This window comes from Poecilia reticulata, chromosome 6, assembly GCF_904066995.2.
Source record: "Poecilia reticulata chromosome 6, P_reticulata-male-v2, whole genome shotgun sequence".
NCBI classification, from domain to species: Eukaryota; Metazoa; Chordata; class Actinopteri; order Cyprinodontiformes; family Poeciliidae; genus Poecilia; species Poecilia reticulata.
The window spans coordinates 25,273,942-25,299,549 of NC_088835.1; the positions used below are offsets into that span (position 1 = coordinate 25,273,942).

At 35.9% G+C, this 25,608-nt stretch overlaps 2 protein-coding genes across 6 annotated transcripts in view; one reads left to right on the forward strand and one right to left on the reverse strand.

The window, feature by feature from the left end:
* The window catches only part of saal1 (serum amyloid A-like 1), a 121,642-nt gene that overhangs the window by 32,531 nt on the left and 63,503 nt on the right, over window positions 1–25,608 (forward strand). The gene's annotated exons all lie outside the window — the stretch shown is intronic.
* LOC103466487 (mucin-5B) lies at window positions 1,010–21,530 on the reverse strand. Its single transcript, XM_081608494.1, has 40 exons — window positions 20,739–21,530; window positions 20,541–20,658; window positions 19,679–19,769; window positions 19,430–19,563; window positions 19,083–19,296; window positions 18,574–18,699; window positions 18,378–18,492; window positions 18,124–18,277; window positions 17,905–18,012; window positions 17,748–17,817; window positions 17,528–17,665; window positions 17,236–17,400; window positions 17,026–17,120; window positions 16,820–16,943; window positions 16,432–16,687; window positions 16,268–16,320; window positions 16,045–16,145; window positions 15,204–15,358; window positions 14,950–15,088; window positions 14,414–14,524; window positions 14,084–14,260; window positions 12,671–12,907; window positions 12,420–12,576; window positions 11,168–11,284; window positions 8,961–10,547; window positions 5,848–6,722; window positions 5,546–5,720; window positions 4,993–5,240; window positions 4,583–4,766; window positions 4,270–4,471; window positions 3,986–4,161; window positions 3,783–3,852; window positions 2,879–2,979; window positions 2,511–2,542; window positions 2,250–2,427; window positions 2,022–2,164; window positions 1,779–1,907; window positions 1,650–1,689; window positions 1,446–1,557; window positions 1,010–1,354 (listed from the first exon to the last, which is right to left on the reverse strand). The coding sequence occupies exons 1-40, from the start codon at window positions 21,074–21,076 to the stop codon at window positions 1,144–1,146; spliced, it is 7,956 nt and encodes a 2,651-aa protein (XP_081464620.1). The 5' UTR covers window positions 21,077–21,530; the 3' UTR covers window positions 1,010–1,143.

Consider the following 25,608-nt stretch of genomic DNA (forward strand, 5'->3'; position numbering starts at 1 on the left):
ATCCTCACAATATTTTAAGAAGTTTGAAATGACAGTCTTACTGTGTTTAACCTTAGCAGCAAACTTACGCAGCTCAAAAATCTGACTTCTCATTGATGTCTTTAGATGTTGCCCAAATATATCTGCATAATGTTCTTTCATCATTATAAGATCTATTTTGTTAATAGTATCAATTGTTTCCTGCAACAAAACATCCCCACAACATAATGCTATCAATCCTGTACCTTGTAAATGACCTGGTTTTCTAAAGGTCGCAAGTTTCACCATGTTTGCCCTCTATTCTCATTCTTGCAAGAATCAAAGTACTGGCTGAGTAAAAATTCATGTCTGATTGGTAGCTAAAAGTGACAGTTTAGAATTTCTCATTTTTCTTACTTTTTCTACAATCAGCCAGCATCTCCTTCAAGTCTTTTGTTCTGGGGTTGATGCATACATTTCCTACCACAACATATTCAATTTGCGGACAAAGAACCTGTCTCCTTCCTGGCCTGCCTTTATGGCTGGGCTTTTCTACATTGTCTGTGCTTACATGGAACAATTTGAACTTGAACTTTCTGGCATTTGAAAATTGTCCCCAACGTCTTCAATTCTCTTCCTGAAATCTGGCATGATTTCTTTTTCATTTTCCAGGATCTTAAAAGTTTGAAGCATTGTGACTATGGTGTTGCCTTATAATAAATTCAATGGTGTGATTCCAATTAACTCAAATGCTATGATTTAACCACTCAGATCAAGACAGAAAGACCCAAGATTGAGATTCAAGCCTATGGCTTTTCTGCTGCTAAGCAAAGACTGCCAACAACTTTGGAATTTTGCAAGTCCAGTTACTGAACATCAATGGAGTGAAATAAATTTGAAGAAATTTATAACAGAGGGATTTTAGTTTTAGATTAAGCATTAAATGTTGTACAAGAATTTAAAGTAAAAACTGGTTGTAATTTTGTTAGCTCTTTGGCAGAATAAACTGGCACAAACAAGACAATAAAACTCAGAAGACAGGAACTGCTTTGCATCTTTTTAATCACAGTGGATAAATGAACTCTACAAAGTCGATTACTTTGTGAGAGATTTAGTGATTATTGAAACGGTACTGTTAAAAACATCTGTATCCCACATCTGTTAATACGAGGAAAGATGATTTTATCACAGCAGTCTGAAGCTTCGCTTTCTGCGAACACCTTGTTCAGCAGGTGCGGTGCACTCGGTGTGACTACAGCCACACTCCTCAACATGCATATAGGTGAAAGGTGCTGTTCCACCACCATCGCATGCTAGGTCAACAGTACGATTGCTAGCACGGGCCTCCTTACAGCAGGAACAGGAATTTTCCATGGCATTTGCTGCTTCAGAGTATCTGAACGAAACAGAGGAAGATATTACTATACATAAATCCTACAACAAGGATGAAAAAACAAAAGGAAAACTACAAGCAATGTTGTCCTTACTTGAAGAATGTGTTGCATGATCCTTCACAGTACGGCATATCCACCTCAGATTTACAGCCATTGTGTTTGATAACAGTTTTCATGGTCTTTAGTTTGCAGGGCTTCGTCACACCTTTTGAAAAGTGAGTTTAAATAAAAGTGGCTGTTTAGATTTAAATACTTTCAACTTAAAAAGAAGAACTGTATTCTCAAAATAATACTCACAGGTTTTACAGCAGCCATCAGCTAAAGTTTGAATTGTGTCCTGGACAGAAAAATTCACAACAAAAAAAAAGTTTTAGATCTTGTTCATGAGTCATTGAACAGAATTAATTCAATCAAACTGCCACATACATTTTTACAGTTGCTCTCTTGGAATGGTGGGCAAACAATGCGGAAGCTGATGACTGTGAGAATTTGGCCATTTTTAACACATTTGTAATGCTCACAGTTATTTTCAGTTGGTGACCACGTATCTTTTGGCTGAAAAAACAAGCACACAAATACAAACATTAGCATACAAAGACATTAAGCACAGAGATCTTATAAACAAAAACAGAATGAACAGAAACGGCCAAAAGTGATAATCCAGTTTACCTTCAAGAGCTTGTTAGTACCATTAATAGTGATCACACAGTGTGTCTGTACACAATTTCCACAGCATTCACCTTTGGTGGAATTTGGTTGTACATACTCGAATCCAACTGGACAGCTGATTGGGCAAGCATTTTTCTGACATTCTTTCAAGATGAAGAAGAAACCACCAATTTATTACAGAGTTCAAGAATTACCAGTAATAGAGCGTAATTAATGTTAATGGCTTACGACAATCGTGAATAATGCAGCAGGGATTTGATGGGTCAGTTATATTGACAAGAACATTTCCTGGGCCCTTGCATAGTGTTGCAGGTTGAATTGGGCATGCCTTAGGTTGGCAGATCACAGCTTTGGTGGCCTCATCACAGATACAGTTTTGACATTGGTATTCAAATGTCTCGTTGAACTGAAAGCATGGAAAAGAACATTCTTAATGTCACAGATAACAATATAATTAAGAACTTTTTATGAAAATCTTGTTTGGCTTACCTCACGGGGCGTCTTATCGGGATCAAGACATCCTGTTGAAAGAACAATAGTAGAAATATATTTTAAACTCCATCCTCCCCATTTGTTAATTTTAACTATGTAAAGATTGTTTGTGCTTGTAAAGTGGGTAAAGATGGCTCTGGCTGTTATGCTTGTGTAAGTTTTTTTAAAATGCAGAAATAAATTCTTTTTTTTTTAAAGAACAGGATGAAAAGTGCAGCACAACATCAGGGTGAAAAAAGACCCAAATAAGGATCAAAGATGGCAAACATGCCTCAATGAATCAAATTTGAATCCAAAGAATAAAATGTAATCTTAGTACTGTAGGTTTTTACTGTCAATACTGTATGATTTAAATAAATACTCACCACAACTTTTAACGCATATATCAGATTCCCTGCTAAATAGTTTCATTCCATCAGGACAAAAGCAGCCCTCAGTAGTAAAATTCATGCTGGGGTCGTTGGATCTGCAATATTCAAATCTCAATAAAAACTATCATTCCTCTCGAGGCATTATCTGTTATCTATGTTGCTCCTGCACAATACCAGGGTCAGAGCCATCCACAACAAGACACAAGTCACACATTTTAGAGAAGCTTTAAAAACACATAACTACATAACCAGTAAAGTACAAATATAAAATAACATAAAATCAAAATTAAGACATCAATGAAAGCTGATGACACAAGAAGTAAGAGGAAAACAGTTAAGTATTTTTAGACAAACTTTGTCCCTTCAACCCCTCATCAAGATAAAAACATCAAACCATCTTTTATTTGATAGGAGACAATCAGAATAAATTTCATTGGTAGAAACCCTCTATTTTAATAAAATCCTTTCTGATGAGCAGTCAGCACAAGGTTTACAAAATACAAATAAATATAAATTTGATTAAAATGATAATGACATTTTGGAGCATCTGGACGTATTTAAGTCCCTTTTTCTTGTTGTCCAAATTCATTTCTGAAGCTATCCACAGCTTGATTTTAGCAAAGCCAATGAAATGAACTGACGTGATTTTAGCAAAGACAATGGAATGAGACATAACCAAAGCCAAAACCAATCTTCCTGGAATTAAAGATAGTATTTTGTTTAGAAATATATGTTTTTGAGGCCAGTTTTTAAATAACAGGATTCCTAGCACAGTTTCTCTGATTGCTCCATTTTTTGTACAGTACTTTGTTTTGTACTTCCCCTGTTTACTATATGTGCAATCTAAGATGCTCAGCTGTGTATTGAACCTAATGATAAATGATTGTCAAAAACTTACTTTTTCTCACAAGTTGGCTGTTCTACAGGACCACAAGGCTTATAAACTTTGTTTGAATCACAATTGCTAGCTATTGATAAAGAAAAACATCAATTAGTTTCTCCAATATAGATGACAGAACATAGAGGTAGAAATGTATTTAAAGGTAAATGTGTTTATATATGTTTGTAAAGGTTATGAAGAAATAAGCAAAAATATTGTACCACATAGTTTAGTATGATTCCTCCAGTGAATACAAACTCCAAACTCTGCACAGGCAGCAGCATAAGTTTCCAAACTATTGCACAGCACTGCTTTGTTGGACACATGACAGTTGTCAAAAAGACAGCCTTTGTAGAAGTTGGATTGAGAGACCAGTGGATGACATTCTGCAAAGACACTGTGGTAGAGGATAACAATATTATTAATTATTAAAGCTGCATGACTATTTCAATATACATATTTTTTAATCACCTCAAGTCTGACCACGAGAGATTGTCTACAGTACCTGCTCTTAAGTAGGTCACAGATGGGGTGAGACTGGCATGGTGGTTCTGTTGATTGTGGGGTTTTTGGGGGTTCTGGGGTCTTGCAGCCAGGCTTTTTACTGTCTGATGGCAATAGAAGCCAATGGTTTGCCATTTTATCACAACTAACGTGCTCACCACTTGGCAACACACAGTCATCAGTCTGATTATTAGTGCAGGTTCCTACACAAACACACACGCACGCACATACACACAAAAAATACACATCTTTAAGTCTACTTCCACCCCACAAAGTGTAGGTAGAAATGTGGCTTTTTGTAAGGCTATTCTTACCACAATGACCCTGTGTGTTTCTTCCAAACTTCTCATATGGAAGGAGGATATTAAATCCAGTTCTTCCAAACTTAATGATCACCCTAAGATAAGGGATCTCTAGAATTAGGTTAAGTTTAGTGCTCACCACCTTGACACCTTGATAATAGTAAGGTAGACTTAGACTTACTCCTTCTTTAAGTGCCTGGAAAGAAATAGATTAATAACACTAAGAGATTAAAATGAACATTTCCTTCTAATAGAAAATCTACTTGCGAATTTATGAATGTGAATATAGATTTCCAGAGTAGCAACAATGATCTTTATGAAGATATTATTGCATAGCCTTTCATATAACATGGAATAATGTATTTCTTGCATAAAGTAAATAATAAAATACATAAATAAATTGAAGTGCTCCCTTGTTTTACCTCCAAATCTGGGGGTCCATTGAGATTATGATTTATAAGTTTAATAATTTCTGTTCTATAGATGACAGTCAAAGATCGAGGGCAGGAAACATCTTCAGTGGGATCACAATTGACATTGTCTATTTGAACCTCCAAGTGATACGCTGGTGTGATTTCTTTCATCAACTGATAACTGCAGTTTCCTTGGTAACTGTAGTATTTGCCATCAAATGTAATATAATGAGGATCTCCCCATCCTTCACATTCACCTGTAATTACATGAAATTTCGACCTTTAATTTCAAATTGGACATATGTAACAACATATATTGATTAGTCACAACATTATGACCCCTTCATAAATTTAAGTGTTTATCAATTGTCAACAAAATGTCCTTTAAACATGGAAAAGACAGAGAACAACTCACAATGTTGAGCCTAGAACTGCCATATTTGCTATTACATATTATAACTCTTTGGCATATGCTTTTTGTAACTTGCTTTTTTTGTTTAGTGGTCATAATGTTATGGCTTATTGGTGTACATTTCATATTGCTTTTAATCAATGTACTCACAGTCACAGACATAATGTTGGCAGCAGTGATAATCATCATACATAAGAACAGGTTTTTTGCCATTAGTACAAGTTATGTTCTGTCTGGGCGGGCATTCATAGGGAACTATCTGAACTATGTTGTTTCCAATACATTTGGCCATGGTACAGTTGCAAAAATGAAACGTCTCATTTGGCTAAAATAGAGAACAGAAGATAAATAATAGAACTTTCCAAACATGAAATGCAGAAACTGGACTTTGACAACGTTACAAAGTAATTAATGAAACCAAAAAGTATAGGAAAAAAAGTAAAAACTCATACCATTTTATCCCAGTCAGGACAGCCGATGTAGGGAGATGTCAATGTTTCAGTTGTTGTTGGAGTTGGTGTTTCAGTTGACGGAGTAGAGGGGGTAGTTGATGTTTCAGTTGATGTTGTAGTAGTTGTAGTGGTTGTAGTTGTTGTAGTTGGTGTTTCAGTGGACATAATAGTTGTAGTTGGTGTTTCAGTTGTAGTTGTGGTTGTAGTTGTAGTGGGTGTAGTTGTAGATTCAGTGGACGTAATAGTTGTAGTTGGTGTTTCAGTTGTAGTTGTAGTGGTTGTAGTTGTAGTGGGTATAGTTGTAGATTCAGTGGACGTAATAGTTGTAGTTGGTGTTTCAGTTGTAGATGTGGTTGTAGAAGAAGTTGGTGTTTCAGTTGATGTAACGGTTGTAGTTGGTGTTTCAGTTGTAGTTGTAGTGGTTGTAGTTGTAGTGGGTATAGTTGTAGATTCAGTGGACGTAATAGTTGTAGTTGGTGTTTCAGTTGTAGATGTGGTTGTAGAAGAAGTTGGTGTTTCAGTTGATGTAACGGTTGTAGTTGGTGTTTCAGTTGTAGTGGTGGTTGTTGTAGTAGTTGTAGATTCAGGTGTGGTGGTCATTCTACATGTGCTACAACAGACCCGAATCTTGTAGTTAAAACACTTGTATGGTCTTGGCTGGTCTTCTTTTTTACATATCAGCCCACTGTTAACATTACAGGTAACCTTTTGTCCAGTTTCACTCAAAAAGTCACTTAGGGCGATCTCGGGATTTTCAGATGATCTGCAGTCAATTTGTTCAGGATTATAGCATATGTCATGGCCGTTGTGTCTGATGTTGTCATATGTTTCATTGTCATTTTTATCTGTGATTGAATCATGTACATCAAACCATTCTGACCATTGACAACCAGGAGTGCATGGAGTAGTAGATGATGTTGAAGTGGTGGTAGTTGGTGATTCAGTTGATGTAATGGTTGTAGTTGGTGTTTCAGTTGTAGTGGTTGTAGTTGTTGTAGTGGGTGTAGTTGTAGATTCAGTTGATGTAATGGTTGTAGTTGTAGTGGTTGTAGTTGTTGTAGTTGTAGATTCAGTTGATGTAGCGGTTGTAGTTGGTGTTTCAGTTGTAGTTGTAGTGGTTGTAGTTGTTGTAGTGGGTGTAGTTGTAGATTCAGTTGATGTAATGGTTGTAGTTGGTGTTTCAGTTGTAGTTGTAGTGGTTGTAGTTGTTGTAGTGGGTGTAGTTGTAGATTCAGTTGATGTAATGGTTGTAGTTGGTGTTTCAGTTGTTGTTGTAGTGGTTGTAGTTGTTGTAGTGGGTGTAGTTGTAGATTCAGTTGATGTAACAGTTGTAGTTGGTGTTTCAGTTGTAGTGGTGGTTGTTGTAGTAGTTGTAGATTCAGGTGTGGTGGTCATTCTACATGTGCTACAACAGACCCGAATCTTGTAGTTAAAACACTTGTATGGTCTTGGCTGGTGTTCTTTTTTACATATCAGCCCACTGTTAACATTACAGGTAACCCTTTGTCCAGTTTCACTCAAATAGTCACTTAGGGCCATCTCGGGATATTCTGTTGATCTGCAGTCAATTTGTTCAGGATTATAGCATATGTCATGGCCGTTGTGTCTGATGTTGTCATATGTTTCATTGTCATTTTTATCTGTCTTTGAATCATGTACATCAAACCATTCTGACCATTCACAACCAGGAGTACATGGAGTAGTAGTTGAGGTTGAAGTGGTGGTAGTAGGTGTTTCAGTTGATGTAATGGTTGTAGTTGGTGTTTCAGTTGTAGTGGTTGTAGTTGTTGTAGTGGGTGTAGTTGTAGATTCAGTTGATGTAATGGTTGTAGTTGTAGTGGTTGTAGTTGTTGTAGTTGTAGATTCAGTTGATGTAGCGGTTGTAGTTGGTGTTTCAGTTGTAGTTGTAGTGGTTGTAGTTGTTGTAGTGGGTGTAGTTGTAGATTCAGTGGATGTAATGGTCGTAGTTGGTGTTTCAGTTGTTGTTGTAGTGGTTGTAGTTGTTGTAGTGGGTGTAGTTGTAGATTCAGTTGATGTAACAGTTGTAGTTGGTGTTTCAGTTGTAGTGGTGGTTGTTGTAGTAGTTGTAGATTCAGGTGTGGTGGTCATTCTACATGTGCTACAACAGACCCGAATCTTGTAGTTAAAACACTTGTATGGTCTTGGCTGGTGTTCTTTTTTACATATCAGCCCACTGTTAACATTACAGGTAACCCTTTGTCCAGTTTCACTCAAATAGTCACTTAGGGCCATCTCGGGATATTCTGTTGATCTGCAGTCAATTTGTTCAGGATTATAGCATATGTCATGGCCGTTGTGTCTGATGTTGTCATATGTTTCATTGTCATTTTTATCTGTCTTTGAATCATGTACATCAAACCATTCTGACCATTCACAACCAGGAGTACATGGAGTAGTAGTTGAGGTTGAAGTGGTGGTAGTAGGTGTTTCAGTTGATGTAATGGTTGTAGTTGGTGTTTCAGTTGTATTGGTTGTAGTTGTTGTAGTGGGTGTAGTTGTAGATTCAGTTGATGTAATGGTTGTAGTTGTAGTGGTTGTAGTTGTTGTAGTTGTAGATTCAGTTGATGTAGCGGTTGTAGTTGGTGTTTCAGTTGTAGTTGTAGTGGTTGTAGTTGTTGTAGTGGGTGTAGTTGTAGATTCAGTGGATGTAATGGTTGTAGTTGGTGTTTCAGTTGTTGTTGTAGTGGTTGTAGTTGTTGTAGTGGGTGTAGTTGTAGATTCAGTTGATGTAACAGTTGTAGTTGGTGTTTCAGTTGTAGTGGTGGTTGTTGTAGTAGTTGTAGATTCAGGTGTGGTGGTCATTCTACATGTGCTACAACAGACCCGAATCTTGTAGTTAAAACACTTGTATGGTCTTGGCTGGTGTTCTTTTTTACATATCAGCCCACTGTTAACATTACAGGTAACCCTTTGTCCAGTTTCACTCAAATAGTCACTTAGGGCCATCTCGGGATATTCTGTTGATCTGCAGTCAATTTGTTCAGGATTATAGCATATGTCATGGCCGTTGTGTCTGATGTTGTCATATGTTTCATTGTCATTTTTATCTGTGATTGAATCATGTACATCAAACCATTCTGACCATTGACAACCAGGAGTGCATGGAGTAGTAGATGATGTTGAAGTGGGTGTAGTTGTAGATTCAGTTGATGTAATGGTTGTAGTTGGTGTTTCAGTTGTAGTGGTTGTAGTTGTTGTAGTGGGTGTAGTTGTAGATTCAGTTGATGTAATGGTTGTAGTTGGTGTTTCAGTTGTAGTTGTAGTGGTTGTAGTTGTTGTAGTGGGTGTAGTTGTAGATTCAGTTGATGTAATGGTTGTAGTTGGTGTTTCAGTTGTAGTGGTAGTGGTTGTAGTAGTTGTAGATTCAGTTGTGGTGGTTGGTCTACATGTGCTACAACAGACCCGAATCTTGTAGTTAAAACACTTGTATGGTCTTGGCTGGTCTTCTTTTTTACATATCAGCCCACTGTTAACATTACAGGTAACCCTTTGTCCAGTTTCACTCAAATAGTCACTTAGGGCCATCTCGGGATATTCTGTTGATCTGCAGTCAATTTGTTCAGGATTATAGCATATGTCATGGCCGTTGTGTCTGATGTTGTCATATGTTTCATTGTCATTTTTATCTGTCTTTGAATCATGTACATCAAACCATTCTGACCATTCACAACCAGGAATACATGGAGTAGTAGTTGAGGTTGAAGTGGTGGTAGTAGGTGTTTCAGTTGATGTAATGGTTGTAGTTGGTGTTTCAGTTGTAGTTGTTGTTGTAGTGGGTGTAGTTGTAGATTCAGTTGATGTAATGGTTGTAGTTGTAGTTGGTGTTTCAGTTGTAGTGGTTGTAGTTGTAGTGGATGTAGTTGTAGATTCAGTTGATGTAATGGTTGTAGTTGGTGTTTCAGTTGTAGTGGTGGTTGTTGTAGTAGTTGTAGATTCAGTTGTGGTGGTCATTCTACATGTGCTACAACAGACCCGAATCTTGTAGTTAAAACACTTGTATGGTCTTGGCTGGTGCTCTTTTTTACATATCAGCCCACTGTTAACATTACAGGTAACCCTTTGTCCAGTTTCACTCAAATAGTCACTTAGGGCCATCTCGGGATATTCTGTTGATCTGCAGTCAATTTGTTCAGGATTATAGCATATGTCATAGCCGTTGTGTCTGATGTTGTCATATGTTTCATTGTCATTTTTATCTGTCTTTGAATCATGTACATCAAACCATTCTGACCATTCACAACCAGGAGTACATGGAGTAGTAGTTGAGGTTGAAGTGGTGGTAGTAGGTGTTTCAGTTGATGTAATGGTTGTAGTTGGTGTTTCAGTTGTAGTGGTTGTAGTTGTTGTAGTGGGTGTAGTTGTAGATTCAGTTGATGTAATGGTTGTAGTTGGTGTTTCAGTTGTAGTGGTTGTAGTTGTTGTAGTGGATGTAGTTGTAGATTCAGTTGATGTAATGGTTGTAGTTGGTGTTTCTGTTGTAGTTGTGATTGTAGAAGTTGTTGGTGTTTCTGTTGATGTAATAGTTGTAGTTGGTGTTTCAGTTGTTGTTGAAATGGTTGTAGATGTAGTGGTTGTAGATGTAGTCGTTGTTGTACATTCTGCCCAGTCACATGTTTCAACACATTGCTGTTTATTCTCATCAAACCATTGCTTCTCTTCCGGACACTTAGGATAACAGCCTGTGGAACATCATGCAAATTTACAGTACATAAATATAATGTTCCTTATATACTGAAAGAAAAGTGTGTAACACTTTATTTGAAGGGGTGTGCATAGACTGACATGACACTGTCATAAACATAACATATCAACTGTCATGAACATGAACGAGTGTTTATGAATGTTTATGACAGTTGTCATGAAATGTCATTCGGTAAATTATGACACTTTTAATGCAAAGTTGCTCTAAAAGTTGCATTAAAAGTCCATTAAGTGCCAACTTTGCATGATTTTGTAAATTGTGATAATTTAATGCAAAGTTGGCATTTTTAATGGACTTTCAATGCAACTTTTAGAGCAACTTTGCATTAAATGTGTCATTATTTACCGAATGACACTTCATGACAACTGTCATAAACATTCTTAAAGACTTCTTTATGTTCATGACAGATATTATGTCATGTTTATGACAGTGTTATGTCAGTCTTATGCACACCCCTTCAAATAAAGTGTTACCAAAAGTGTTTAACATGATGATATTTTGAACTCATAAACAGAAATGTAAATTTAATTAAACTTCTAAAGTTTAATCAGCAGAATTAATTGTTTTAATGTAAAATAGATTAAATTAACATCTCACCTTCAAGTCTTAGGACAGTTTGGCTGCAGTTCAAACAGGGACTGTAGTGCGTTGGAGGATAGCTGGAGTAGTGCCATGTGCATTCATTTGGATTGTTGTAGAAATCACAGAAGATAGCTGAAAAAATGTTTTTGGTATAAATAAATGTGAAAAGACCCCAATGTAATATGTCTTTTAAAATTCCTTCAAATGTCCTATTAGATCTCACTGTGAAAACAGGCACTATATGTTATGATCACAAGTTCAGGATAAACTACTTTGTATCTTTCTTAACTAATATTGTTGTCTGTTTTAGTCTTAAAAGCTTTATTTAAAATTATCTGAGTTTCCATCTTTATGTCAGCTGGTAGTAAAAATGTCAATGTACAAATGGTTTCAGAGATGGTCTTTATGACAAAAATTCCTTTAAAATCACCAGAAACAGAAATGTTTCTTAAACAGCACAACAAATTTTAAATGATTGCGACACTTGCCAATCATTTAAGTTTAAAGTCCCCTGCACTTCTCAAAAGCACAGTTTTTACAATCCAAAAACAATATTATGCTGTTGTTAAAATGTGATTAGCCATCCCTGCTGTATCTCTTTCTACTTGTAAACAGCGATTGGACTTATCCCTGGAGTCTGTATTCATCTGTTTATAAGTTATTAACATGTTAGAGATTTGGTATGCCTAGATCACATCAGTTAGACAGATTCTAATACCCATTTTATTTCTACAAGATCTTATTACAGACCTAAAACTAACCATTTCCTGTCAGTTATTAACTTGTTTACACCTGAAATAAATAGTGATAATGTCAAGCCAAATCAAAGAAGATTAGGAAGACGCCTTAAAACAGCTCTTTATCTTCAGTGATGCAGACAACAATGGTGGGTATGCACAAAACAGGTTAATGCTCAGAGATGTTTCTTAAAATCTTTGTGTACCAAGTCTACATACATTTTCCACAAATTCAGTTTTTAATATTATCCATTTTGTAAAGTTTTTTTTTTTTAAATCCCAAAACCCTTGATGTGAATGAGAGGTGCAAACCTTGTTTTAGAATGAATAATAAAAAAATAAATAAATCTGTTTCTGTCCTTTTCAAATTAGCCTATATTATTGGTACTTTGAGACCAACTTAATACTCAGGTATTTTGTAATCTGCAGAAACTTATTCTAAAATATTAGTAATAAATTTGCAAATTCAATATTCAAAATGCAAATGTATATATATATATATAGATATAAAAATAAACAGATCCACTTACGACAGATGTCTGGAGTTCTCCATGTAACATATACTTCAGCCTCATTACAAGCTTGGGCATAAGCTGCAACAGCTGAGCAGAAACACTCACAGTCTCCTCCAGAATCACAGGCACACGTGTCTTTAACACAGTTGTCATAGAATGGATGGGGATCTACCTGTTTAATTATTTAGAGTGATCCTTTTACCATTAGCAATTTGTTTCATAATTCCAGATTGAGATTGCTATTGCAAAGACAGCGTAATCATTACCTCCGTATGACATTCTTTGAATTCATCTATTATAATGCTGCATTTCAGTTTCGCCCAAGACTCTCGATGGGGTGCTTTTTTACATGCATCAGTGTTTTCCTCCACATTTGGGCACGCGCTACCCACTTTCCAGGTGTTTGCGAATTCCAATGAGCTGGTCACTAACATCCCACTCTGGGCAGTGAAGTCGTTGTTTCTATTTTCATCAAAATTTCCGCACAGGCCACACACTTTACCCTGTGCAAACACACAACAGTCACTTTACAGCAGTCACCTTGACCCCAACTTTGTATAATGTGCTGGTTGACCTTTGATGACTTGCAAGATCAACCATTTTGCACCAGTTTTTCATTGGGGGTCAGAGGTTAGACAGGTTGTCTTCGCTCCAACAGTCTTAACAAACATTTGTAAGGACAGCAAGAAAAAAGAGAAGGCAAAAAATCTAATAATATATAGAACAATAACATTGCCCTGTATTTAAAATGCAGATATTTTTCCAGTCATTTTGCCAACCTTTTATGCATACATATCCTTAAGCCTCTGTAGTAGAAGTTAAATAATGTTTCAGCTCCAATAATAATAGCCCAAAGTAGGATCATTAGCCCTGGGACATTTTTGCCAAGAATGATTTTTTTCTGAAGCTTCTTATTCACACTGGGTGTTTCTTAAGTTTGTGGTTGAAAACAGTGAGATTCATGTGAATTATATATGTGGGCACTGTAGGGGTTACTCTTCCCACCGCAACAATGGTTGACACCTATGCCTTTTTCAACTGCTTAGAGAGAAACACCCCTCTTGTTAAAATAAAAAGCTGTGACTTTTAGAAAAACAAACCACAAAAAGTAAGATGAACAAATTTTAAAGCGATTTTACTAAGAAGAGGTGGCATAGAATTTAAACTGGGTGTTGATTATTCCCAACACTCAAACATAATTTGAAAAGTAAAGTTAGTTTCCAGAGCAGCTTAAACATCCCAACATATATTTATTATCTTGTTTTAACAGTTCGTCAAATTATTACAGCTTAATATGATCTTATGAGATGATTTTACCAACTATATTCATATAGTTACCAGGAATTATAGGTAGTGTGCTCAAAAGTAGCACATTACCTTTTCAGGAGTGTGCTAAGCAAAGTCAAAATGCTGAACACATTCTCTCTATAAAACTCTTTCCAAATATTTGTAATTACTGACAAAGCACTACCTCCCTAAATGGAATTTTCTTGGGTAAAGTTCTCCTCTGAAAAACAGATAAGGTTAAATTATGGCCCCAGAAAACTACCACAGTACCCAGAAAAGGTTCCTACAGCTGAAACGTGCCTTTGGAAAAAACAAAAGAACTCCACAAATAAGCCACATCCTGACCAAATCTTACCTCCTCTGCTCCACATAGAAAAATCAATATGACTTACGTTGAATTTTGGGTCCAGTTGGATCAGAAAAAATGTTTTGCGATCCCATATCACTGTCAGACCAATCTCGGATGTCACCACAATATATGAACCTTGCTTTCTTATGCTATATTTTTTCCTGTTATTTTCCAAATCGTTCTCTTCAAATTTTCCGTCTGAGAGCTTGATTTCAGCTGTCTAAAATGACAAGGAGATTTCAGTAATTATGAAAAAATACATTTATATTTGTAGTAATTATAGTTTTAGAATATTAATTGCTTGTGCACTTCCATTTTTAAAAACTCTCAATAACATGAAGATTAAGTCTCATGCACAAACACTTGTTCTTACCCCCAGCTGAATTAGTACTGTTTTGGAACAGGTTGTGCCTGTCGATCCACATAGTTCATCTTCTGTGATAACTTGAAAGTTGTTTTTTACTGTTTCGTTGGAACATTTGTTCTAAACAAAAAGAAGTTAATTAAATATTGTGCCTCGTTACCATAAATGGCTAAAATAGTAAAGATGCTTTCTTTCACCAGACTATTATAAGAGAGGGCAACAGTGTATTTTTAACCTTTCCATTTTTACTCATTAAAATAATAAATATGTTTTTTTGTTAGAGTACCCATGGGCACAAACTTGCATATCCACACATGCAGTTGCTTTAAAATAGCAAGTATTTTTTAAATTTTGTTTTCTAGTGACTATTCCAATTAGTCAATTTGTCCATGCCCAGTAGTTATTAAAACAAAATGGCTTTTAAATGTTGTAGAAATGTTTTGTACTGTTAAGTCATTAAGAAACCTAACAAAAAGCTTAGTGAAGCTTGTCTGAAGATCTGGAGTGCAATTGTTATTTTAGTTACTGTTACATGATGATTTTACCTTGACAGCAACATAGGAACACTTTCCTTGAAACTCATACTTTTCCTCATCAAACGTCTTGTAATGCCCACTTCCATAAATAACGCAGGATTTTGGACATCTATTTTTTGTACAGTCCCATTTTCCACGTTTGCAAGTACTAAATACATTGAGAGCAGGGAAAAGAAATCATTACCATCATAAGCCTTGAAACATTCATTTCTACAAGAGCTTTAATTTAAATTTATGGAGAATGGGTAGTAAGGTTTTCTTACCATCTGTTGCAATCTTGAAAAATGTGATTGCCAGGATTATAAAACTGACCATTATGCTGACATGGACACTCTTTTACATGTTCTACACAGGAATCATTGCCATCATCAAGCTGACCAGGTGGACACATGCAGCCAGATTCACACTCTGTTGGGTCCTGAAAGAATAAAAAATACACAGAAATTGGAATAGAAACACAAATACTTATTTGTGTGATTTATTTCATTTTTAAATTGAGAAAGTATTCCCAATTTTTAAAAATCCTTGTTCCTTCCCCCTTTGTCACTTTCACCTTTGTGCTTATTTTGAGGAAAAAAATTAAGAATTATGGTAATCTGTTATGTGAGCTGATTAATGATTGCCTTCTTATTGTGGATTTTTTGGGAAATCTTTGAGCTAAAACCAGACTCGAAACTGGATGGTGGAGGTTTGCTGCTTTTTTGTCAGGAAACATGACTGACAAACATGACTGACCTATTGAGCCTATTTGTTCTTTAATGTTCCAGCAAAAACTTGACCATAGACCATTTAAGTGTATTTACAACAAAAAGAAAGAAACCAGCAAATTGTTGTATTGAATCCATAATTGCTGTCTTGGAGTATTATAATACTTGTGGTCTTTTCATATCTATGGTGTTAGAATTGTATATTTGGGTACTTGGGCAATTTATGTTTTCTGTGGTTAAATTGTCTCCATATAACTCTTTCACAAAAGCAGAATAGAATGCAGGAGGATCAAATAACAAATGAAAGACATGTTTATAAGATGTATTGAAATTATGTCATTGATGGATGCTGAGAGGTATGTATAAATCAGAGAAGATTAACATGATGGCAACTCACACAAACATTATCCAGATTTAAACAAGTTTTAGCACATTGTGGTCCGGGTCTTTCAGGGGTAGCATTGGAGCAGTTAAAGTACACCTTTGGATGTTTACATTCTGAACAAAAAGGAGAAACATGTTACATGTTCATATAGTTACTTAAAGTATTTACATAAATTAATTTCTTCTAAATATGAAAGATGTGGGCAATAATATATATGCGCAGCTTGATGACTGACCTGGGGGGCTGTTTATTCGAGAATGGCAAACAAGTCTTCCATTTGTGCACACACTAAAAAAAGCACAAAAAATAATTTAAAAAGTAAAGAAATGCAATGCGCTATCTATTACAAATATGCTAAATAAAAATCAAGGATATTGTTTAACGTTACTTCAGACTTACAAGTGCTCACGATTGATGTTGACAGACTTTCCTGCTTCAATGTATTCTCCTTTATGGAAACAGGAACATTCTTCTTTTGGTACACAAGCATCGTTTTCATTCAGATAGAGACCATCAGGGCAGAAACAGCCAACCACAGGCAAGAAATTTGAAGTGCAGCTCTGCTGATCTGAGCTCAGTGAACTACAAGTCAGCTGGCATCTCCGATGATTGTAAGTGAAGATCTGAGTTGATGGACAGCTCTTTGTGTGTTTCTCTGTTTTGTGGATAATATGGGGATAGTTACTGGACTGTTTTGTGGCTTACAAATGAGAGTTAACTAATTGAGTTCACTGGTTTACAAATGATCAAATAGTCATCAGTCCTATAAAAATGAAAAATACCTTACCACAAACATTTCCAAAATCTGCCACAAACTTCCCCTTCGCTGCACAAGCTCGACCATAAGAGGTTAAGACAGCACATAAGCAGTCCTCGCTCTTTTCACAGTTACAGGTTGAATAAAGGCAACGCTGCAGATAAAGACAAATACACTAGGTAAATTACAGTCCAGCCAAAGGTAGTAAAAGTCCATAAAGAAAGTATATTATTTACCTGATAGTATATTTTAGGATCCAATACTGAATGACAAATTGCAAATGTACTATTTGGATTTTGAAGCATTTCGCACCAGTGTTTGGCATAATCCTCTATGAGTAAATACAAATATATATATATATTTTTTTCACATGTCTAATAATTTTTAAAATGCTGAAAGAAGTTTTAGTCATATTGTTACTTGCTTAACTAAAAGAAAAGCTTTACCAGTCTTTAAACTTTGATCACAAGGATTATTGGGTCTTTCCTCTCTGTCTGCGCATGGTGTGTTACCCTTCCAAGAGTTACTGAAAGTTAATGGAGATCCTTCAGTGACCCCCTGTGGAGTCATCATGTCGTCATTAGAGACATCATTGAAGGTACCACATAAACCTGAAAGACATGGTTGAAACATCAAATGCTTGAACTGTGTTAGGGTAAGTGACTGAGTTTTCACTCGTCGTTTGAAAAGTGATCCTTAAATAAAGTTGGATGACTTCAAAAGTAATATCAAACTTACCTTTTATCTTATTTTTGTAGCTATTTTCCAAACTGATGTAGACTTGCATGACAGGTAAACGCTGGATCTGAATTTGCAGGCCAAACTTGGCATAAAGCAAGATGTCAATGGAAGAAGCATGAAATATTCTAATTTCCCCTATAAATAAAGTCAGAGAGATCAGGTCTGATATAAGCTCAGAACAGCATGGTAAAGTGAGTTTTTTTAATCGTCTCAGTACCTGAGAAGTACGGCAAAGTCAAGATTTTTTGATCATGCTGAACTGTGCCATCAGATGTGAACATTAAGACCTAGAGAAATACAGTGTTTCATCAATGAGATTTAAATGTCAGTGTGACTCTAGAAAGTGAATCAAAAAATGCTAGTATTTAACTTACATGATCATCGTGCAGATGGAGTTTTAAAGCCTTCAAACAAGTGTCATACTTTTGTTGGGCACATGGTTCCAGCAAGGCTCGAATGGTAAAATTTGGACTTGTTCCATCCTGAAACATATGAATATACTCTATAAATAAGAGAAATCAACTTAATTTTTAAAGTTCCACTCTTACACTGTATTCTTTTTAATAATAGTAAATTATGAATTATACGTTTACCTTGCTTTCCACGTTGGCCAGGGTATAGCGACAGTTTCCATGAAAGGTATAGGCTGTGCCATCAAATGTTGTGAAATGTGAACCTTCCTCAACTGCACATGTGGCAACAGGTGTCTCAAAGCTGTCACATTCCCATTTCCCTTTTGAACAAGTACTGTAAAAGAAAACAATTGTCTGTATGACAAACCAGATAAACACACAATGCAAAAAAAAAAAAAAATAGAAATTCTCTAAACACCTTAAAAAATGCATACCAGTTTGTATTTTCTTGACGGTAAACCTCTCCGGAGTTGTAGATTCTGTCATGGTTGCACTGACACTCAGACCGAGGGATGCAGCCCCTCTCAGAAATATCATCAAACACAGTTCCTGAGAGAGATTAAACAGTTCATTGGGTAATTTTGAATTAACAATGACAGGATACACATTTTACATGAAAAGAGAACTAACCGTCAGGACAAAAGCAACCGTCTATTTTGTGGTCCTCACACATTAATCTTGTCTCCTGATGTGTGCAAGTATCCACGCAAGGAAAAGCACTTTCTTCATACCTCATGTTGTAGGGACACTGTTTAGCTGTGAAGAGAGATGGTGGTGGATAGATGGTAATTTATTCATTCTACGAGGCAGTAAATAAAACAAGGAAATGACTTGTGACATTAAAATCTCAGACTGCTCTTATTACTAAATAATTCAATATTTCAATTCAGTCATCATTTATTAGTCTCAATTAAAATGTTGCACTTTGCTATATATTAATACTTTTTCCAAAAATTTTAACCACTTAAAAACTAGTGTATGAAATTTTTTTATTTAAAACTAAACATTACTCTCTATTTGTGATAATTTTTTTTCCTGAACTATGTCTGATGTGTTCTTCATTGATCGAATTATTGAGCTTGTTATTCAGCTATTTAAAAAAATCATTTTCACAATAAATAAATAAACATAAAACTTACCACACAATTGAGATCTCCAGTCAGGTGGCTGTCCTCCTGCGTGGGAACACTGACGAGAAAACTCAGACATTGTGCTGCAGACACAGGAGTCATTGGTGCTGTTGTTACAGGCACACATGTCTATGGCACATGCATGAATGTAAGCTTCAGGGTCAATTTGTTCATTGCATGAACTCCAGGATTTGGAGAGAAATGCTTCTTCACAGATGGTTTGCTGGTTTGGTAAAAAAAAAAAAAAAAAGAAAAAAAGAAAAAGAAAATCAACAGAAAACAGGAACATTATTCATTTTTTTACTTGTAAGCAAAACACCACGTCTTCTACCAAATTAACTTGCCGGAAAACTCACAAAATTCTTGCAAGAACTTGACACATTTCCAGGCTTCCATGACTCATCTTCGTCTTCATACGGGTCTTTGCAGTCATCATTTGGTAGATGGATTTTATGGCTGTTTCCAAACTCAATGGGGCTGATTTTAAAACCTGATCATGACAATAAAGTAAGACAATAATATAAGATCTGAATGTGATCATTAACAGATGATGGAGATGATAGATTATCATCTGCATCATAAATTGTATTAGTTGAACAACATACCATTGGCAATGAACTCATCATAGACAGGAACACCATTGAAGTCTCCACAAAGTCCGCAGGTTTTGTTTCTATAGTTATTTGAAACTTCCACCTGAAATACACACAATAGAAGAAAAGGACAGTCATATTTTTCTGTTACTTAAAATTACACTCATTATACCTATGTTATTCTACAGCAATGTGTACTCTGTGCATAATAAATGATTGCATTGAATTTGTTTCTTGCAGATGTTATACTCAGCTTTCTGCAAAGATTAGCTTGTGCTCCTCCATGTAAGGTTATTTTCTTTAGTCAGTAAATGACTGAGTAAAGATTTGGCCATAGAGTTATATCTACAAGGATTCCAAATAAACATAAATTGTGTGAGCAGAAAAGCTGCATGCTTCGAATTGATTCCAGGAGCACAAGTGATGCACACCACCCTCTTTTAATGGGGATTTTGTGTGTGCTATTTACTGCCATTATGGACAGTGTCAGAGAGTGGGGTGGGGATGAAAGAAAGTAGAAGTAGAAAGTCATTATACTGGAGGAATGATACTGCTATTACTGCTAATAATAATAAAGCATTTTATCTAAATAAGGTCACAATGCGATACAGAACAATAATGAGAATATTTAAAAGTCATTAAAAATAAGCAAGCATCTGTATTAAAGTTGACAACCCCCAACCCCAATAATAATTTATAGTACTATTGCATCATACGCAAAATAAATGCGTATGATACGAGCTGTCAAGGTACTTTGAGGGGGGAGGAAATCTTCAGTACAGGACATTTCTTTTTATTTGTTTTACCTTCAACATCCCATTGACTCTGGGATTCTTTCAACATCTTTCTCTCTGTGATGTTGAATAATTCTTACCATGACTGCATCTTCACGGTTCCACATGACAGTGATGCCAACTCTTGAAGCTTGAAAACTGATGTAAAATGCACTTTCTTCCACCTTTACGCCTCTACTGTAATGTGGAAGGCTGACTCTGATTTTAAAAAAAGAACAAAAAATATTTTCACTTTTTTCTATTTTATAAAAATATGCAATTTTTCTTTTTATACTTACAGTTTACTGTTTTCAGTGACATGGCTCTTGTTTAGGTAGAATGCATTTTCATTGATAGTTATTGATATGTAACTTATTGCAATGTTTCCATCATTTTCCTCCCTTTTAACGTTCACTGAGAACTTTGGGTCAGAACCATGGCAGTCCTTGGCCAGATTGTACTCACACAAGCCAGGAAACTGGTACACATCACCATCAAATGTCTTAAAGTGCTGTGTGCCCCAAGTGCTGCAGATGTTGTTGACATGGTTTCGAACTAGAAAGAAAAAATTAAAAAGAAAAATATAAATTATTGATATATTTTCCCTACATAAGATAAAAACAAGAAATCCATCCATCCATTTTCTTGCACCCTTGTCCCTACTGGGGTCGGGAGGGTTGCTGGTGCCTATCTCCAGCTAACGTTCCGGGCGAGAGGCGGGGTCACCCTGGACAGGTCGCCAGTCTGTCGCAGGGCAACACAGAGACACACAGGGCAAACAACCACGCACACACACACACACACTCACTCACACCTAGGGACAATTTGGAGAGGCCAATTAACCTGACAGTCATGTTTTTGGACTGTGGGAGGAAGCCGGAGTACCCGGAGAAAACCCACGCATGCACAGGGAGAACATGCAAACTCCATGCAGAAAGACCGGGCTGGGAATCGAACCCAGAACCTTCTTGCTGCAAGGTAACAGCTCTACCAACTGTGCCACTGTGCAGCCCCAAAAAAACCAAGAAATGTTATTTTATTTTTTAGAAAAATAAATTTAACATCAAGCATCTTGAGCAAACTGTTGTAGAAACAGAATATAAAGTTTTGCTGTCCTTAAAACAGTTTTTAAAAAAATCTAAAACTTGTAAGTCTTACCCTGTTTGGCTTGAATTTCAACAGAAAAACTGAAGAAACACAACCACACCACTGCCCACTTCATGGTTGCCGCTGTGGGCCTGTGGTCCCAAAGCAGATGAAAATGAGGCTGACAGTCAAGGCTTTATATACATTTAGATTTCCGTGCAGCTTTAGAACCGCCTTTTCGGGTGGCCATTGACAAAGTCAATACCATTGATATAATTTGAAAGGATGTGGATAGTTTCACAAATGCTGTACTGTATTTTCTTCATCAAGCATGACAGAGGGTTAAACTGGCAAATATAAGAGACACTTCTGGAGAATACAAATAAGATAATGTTTGGTTTGCTTAAAGTTTGTCTGTTCTATTTACCATTTAATATCATATCCATGATAGATGCAATGTATTCGTGGTAATAACTACAATTTTGGTCTGAAATAGTGATATAGTGCCAGAACTAACAAATTCAGAAATATTTTAAGAACAACTGCTCTTTTATGCTTTTAGCATTTTATTTTACATTTCCATCTTCAATATCAAGTTTTGCAGCCATTTCTACCAAGAAGAAATAGCTGTGAGCTTTCAAAGATGGCTCATTCTTATTCTATATGCAGTACTGCTCTCCAGTAGTACAAATAAGGAATAAATACTTGCCAGCTGACAGACTTCCTTCTGTCTCTGTTTTTATTATTTGCTTATTTGTCATATTTAAATGCTTCATGTCATCAGAATCCTTCCTACAATTAGACGTCTAACTTGAGCAAACTCACAGTGCAGTTTTCAAATGATGACTTCATATGTTAAGGGAAGAAAAACATTCCAGAGCAACCTGACCCTATTTGTAAGGGTTATCAACTACCATACTCAAAACTTCTATTAATTGTGATTAATCCACTTTTTTGAAACCCAGGCATGATTTTTGTAAGACCTGAATCAAAAACAATTCAAGAAATCCCCTAAATACAAACTGTCTGAAAACATGAAGCAGAGCAAAAATATCTTAAAAAGAAACACATCATGTGCCGATCTAAACAAATAAGAAGCATTGCTGATATTTCATTAGTGTACAAAATGTTACAATTGGGGTACTGCCCCACTGAATAATTTTATTAAACATTCTCAAAGCTTAGCTTATACAGGAGAACCGTAACTACAGGATGCTGTTGGATCTCTTGTAGGAAAAGTTACTTTGAGCAGTTCATACTTGGATTACTGTACAGACAAAACTGAAGAACAGCACATAGACCTTGTTCTAAGCCATAAACCTACCTGGTTGTCCCCTCTTGCACATTGCGATGAATTGAAATATTTATGTTTATTAATGTGCATTTTCCCTTTTAACCATAACCAACCCTGTTTGATTTTTCAACCTTGTGCATTGTTCCCCTTGTCATTTTGAAGGCACTTTTACGAGTTTTTAAAAAATTTTTCTGTGATTTTGAGATCTGATGGGATCTGACCTTACTTTCTTTCCTCAACAGGGTAAATTACCTTCTCCTAGACTAATAAGTGGATTAACACAACTTTATATCATGTACTCTGGACTTTTTTGTTATAGTAGTATTAAAAACACACCACAAAAGAGAAGACAGAGCCAGACCCAACCATTAAAGCAAATAGTTTCAGATCAAGCAGTAAACTTAAACTCTGATTTGTGTTTGTGCATAAGGAAGTGAATATTTCCAATGTCTCTGTAACTGATGTCACCTGCTGGATCACTTTGCTGTTCTCTTTGAAAGTTCTTTATCCGTTAACCCACTTGAACAAACGGCTGCTATCACAAAACGTTCTCTCACAGAAAACACGGCAGAAACATTTAATCAAATCTACTCTTCTTCCTCGCCCTTAAGCTGTAATGATGTAGATAAGTTGGTAGATGTTTTTCAGTCTAAAATTTCAGATATTACATTGCCCCCATTAAAGTGAAGGTTCTGTCTGGTAGGAAGAAATCTCCATAGAGAAATGCACAAATGCGCGAACCCTCCTACGACGTTACCACCCAAACTTCAATCTAATGCTGCCTGCAACAAGTTTTCCAGCTTCTTTTCAGAGAAAATTTAAAAAAAATCATAGGATTAATCTGCTCATCCACTCTAAAGTCAGTATCAATGCTGTGCCCACTCAAAAGAAATACAGGAAAAATGACCCAATTTCAACTACTTAATTATAAAACCCTAGCAGAAATTATAAGTCAATTAAGCTCCAGTTCCTGCTGTCTGGATGTCCTACCCACACATTTCTTTAAGAAAGTCCTGCCTGTTGTTGCTAATGATTTGATCCAAATAGTAAACTCATTGCTCTCTTCGGGTGTTTTCCCCCAGGCTTTGAAAACAGCAGTTATAAAACCACTGATAAAAAAGAACAATCTGGACAAATCACTACTGCAGAATTACAGGCCGATCTCCAACCTCCCATTCAGCAGCAAAATTATCGAAACAGCTGTTTTTAAACAATTAAATAGCTTCCTAACAATATCCAACCGCTTTGACTCCTTCCAGTCTGGTTTCCGGTCTCACCACAGCACGTATGGAGAGCCGTTTTAGCCAAAATTAAATAAATAAATAAATGGGTGAAATAAATCAAAAAATGAAGAAAATGAGTGAAATAAATAAAAAAATTGTTAAATAACTTAGCTTTTTCATTAACCAAATTTTTCATTTATTCATTTTTCATATCAATTTCTCAATTTCCCTTATTTCATTTATCTATTTTTCATTTACCCATTTTTCATTAATCTATTTTTCATTTAACCATTTTTAATTTAGCTTTTTCATTAAGGCAATTTTTCATTTATTTACTTTTCATATTAATTTCTCAATTTCTCTTTTTCATTTATCTATTTTTCACTTATCCCTTTATAAATTTACCCATTTTTCATTAAGCTATTTTTCATTTAACCACTTTTCAATTTCCCTATTTCATTAACCCAATTTTTTCATTTATTTATTTTTCAGATGATCAATTTCTCAATTTCTCTTTTTCATTAATCTATTTTTCATTTGTCCATTTTTCATTTATCCCTTTATCTATTTACCCATTTTTCATTAATCTATTTTTTAATTAACAATTTTTCCATTTCCTTTTTCCATTAACCTGATTTTCTATTTCCCAGTTTCATTAATCAATTTCTCATATATCCCTTTTTTATTTACCCATTTTTCTTTTATCTATTTTTCATTTAACATTTGTTTGAAAAATAGTTACTTTTCCCATTTTCCAATTTCCCTTATTCATTTAGTATTTCCTTATTTTCTTATTTATCACATTCTATTTCCCCGCAAAACTTGGAAAAAATAAATGCAAATGAGGAGAGGCACTCATCAGGCTACAACTTCCCCAATTGGTTGGTTAGCGTCACACCCATACTTTGCTTCAAGAAAGATGGCGACCTACTAACGGGTTATCAATAAGCTGAAGCTCATTAACTTCATTAGAAAATAGTGTTATTACTCCTGACTTTAGTTCTCGTGTGGCCGCTCAGACAGAACGTGTTTCAGTTGGCGGCTCTCATGGACTCAGAGCTTCACCGTCGGGGGGTTTTATAGTTTGGACGAAGCGGCCGCTGAAGTTAGCTTACGATTGAAGGTTCGGGACACCTTCGTAGCTATCAACTGTGATCCAATTATAAACAGCAGACTTTACTGTACATCGTAAGTGAACTGCAATATCCAGAGGCAGCTCTACGGAGCATCGAGCTGAAAGAATGAGAGTGACAAGCCTTGGAGATCTGCATCGGAGGCCATCTTTCAGACATGCACCACTGCTGTCCGTCCAGGGTCCTCCGGTTGCCCAGACGTTACACGGTAAGCTACCGCTGATATTTGTTTTCCAACTACAGTCATATTTAATCAATAGGGCTTAATTACGATAGCGGAAGGTTTTGAGTTTATCTCAGCAGTAGGTGACAAACTGAACGCCGCCAGGATGTTGAGAACAGCACGTCCTCTGATCTAATGCATCTTATTAAGGATAAAATCAACAAAATGTGTTCAAATTAATGGCCCAACAAAATTAATAATCTCAGTAAT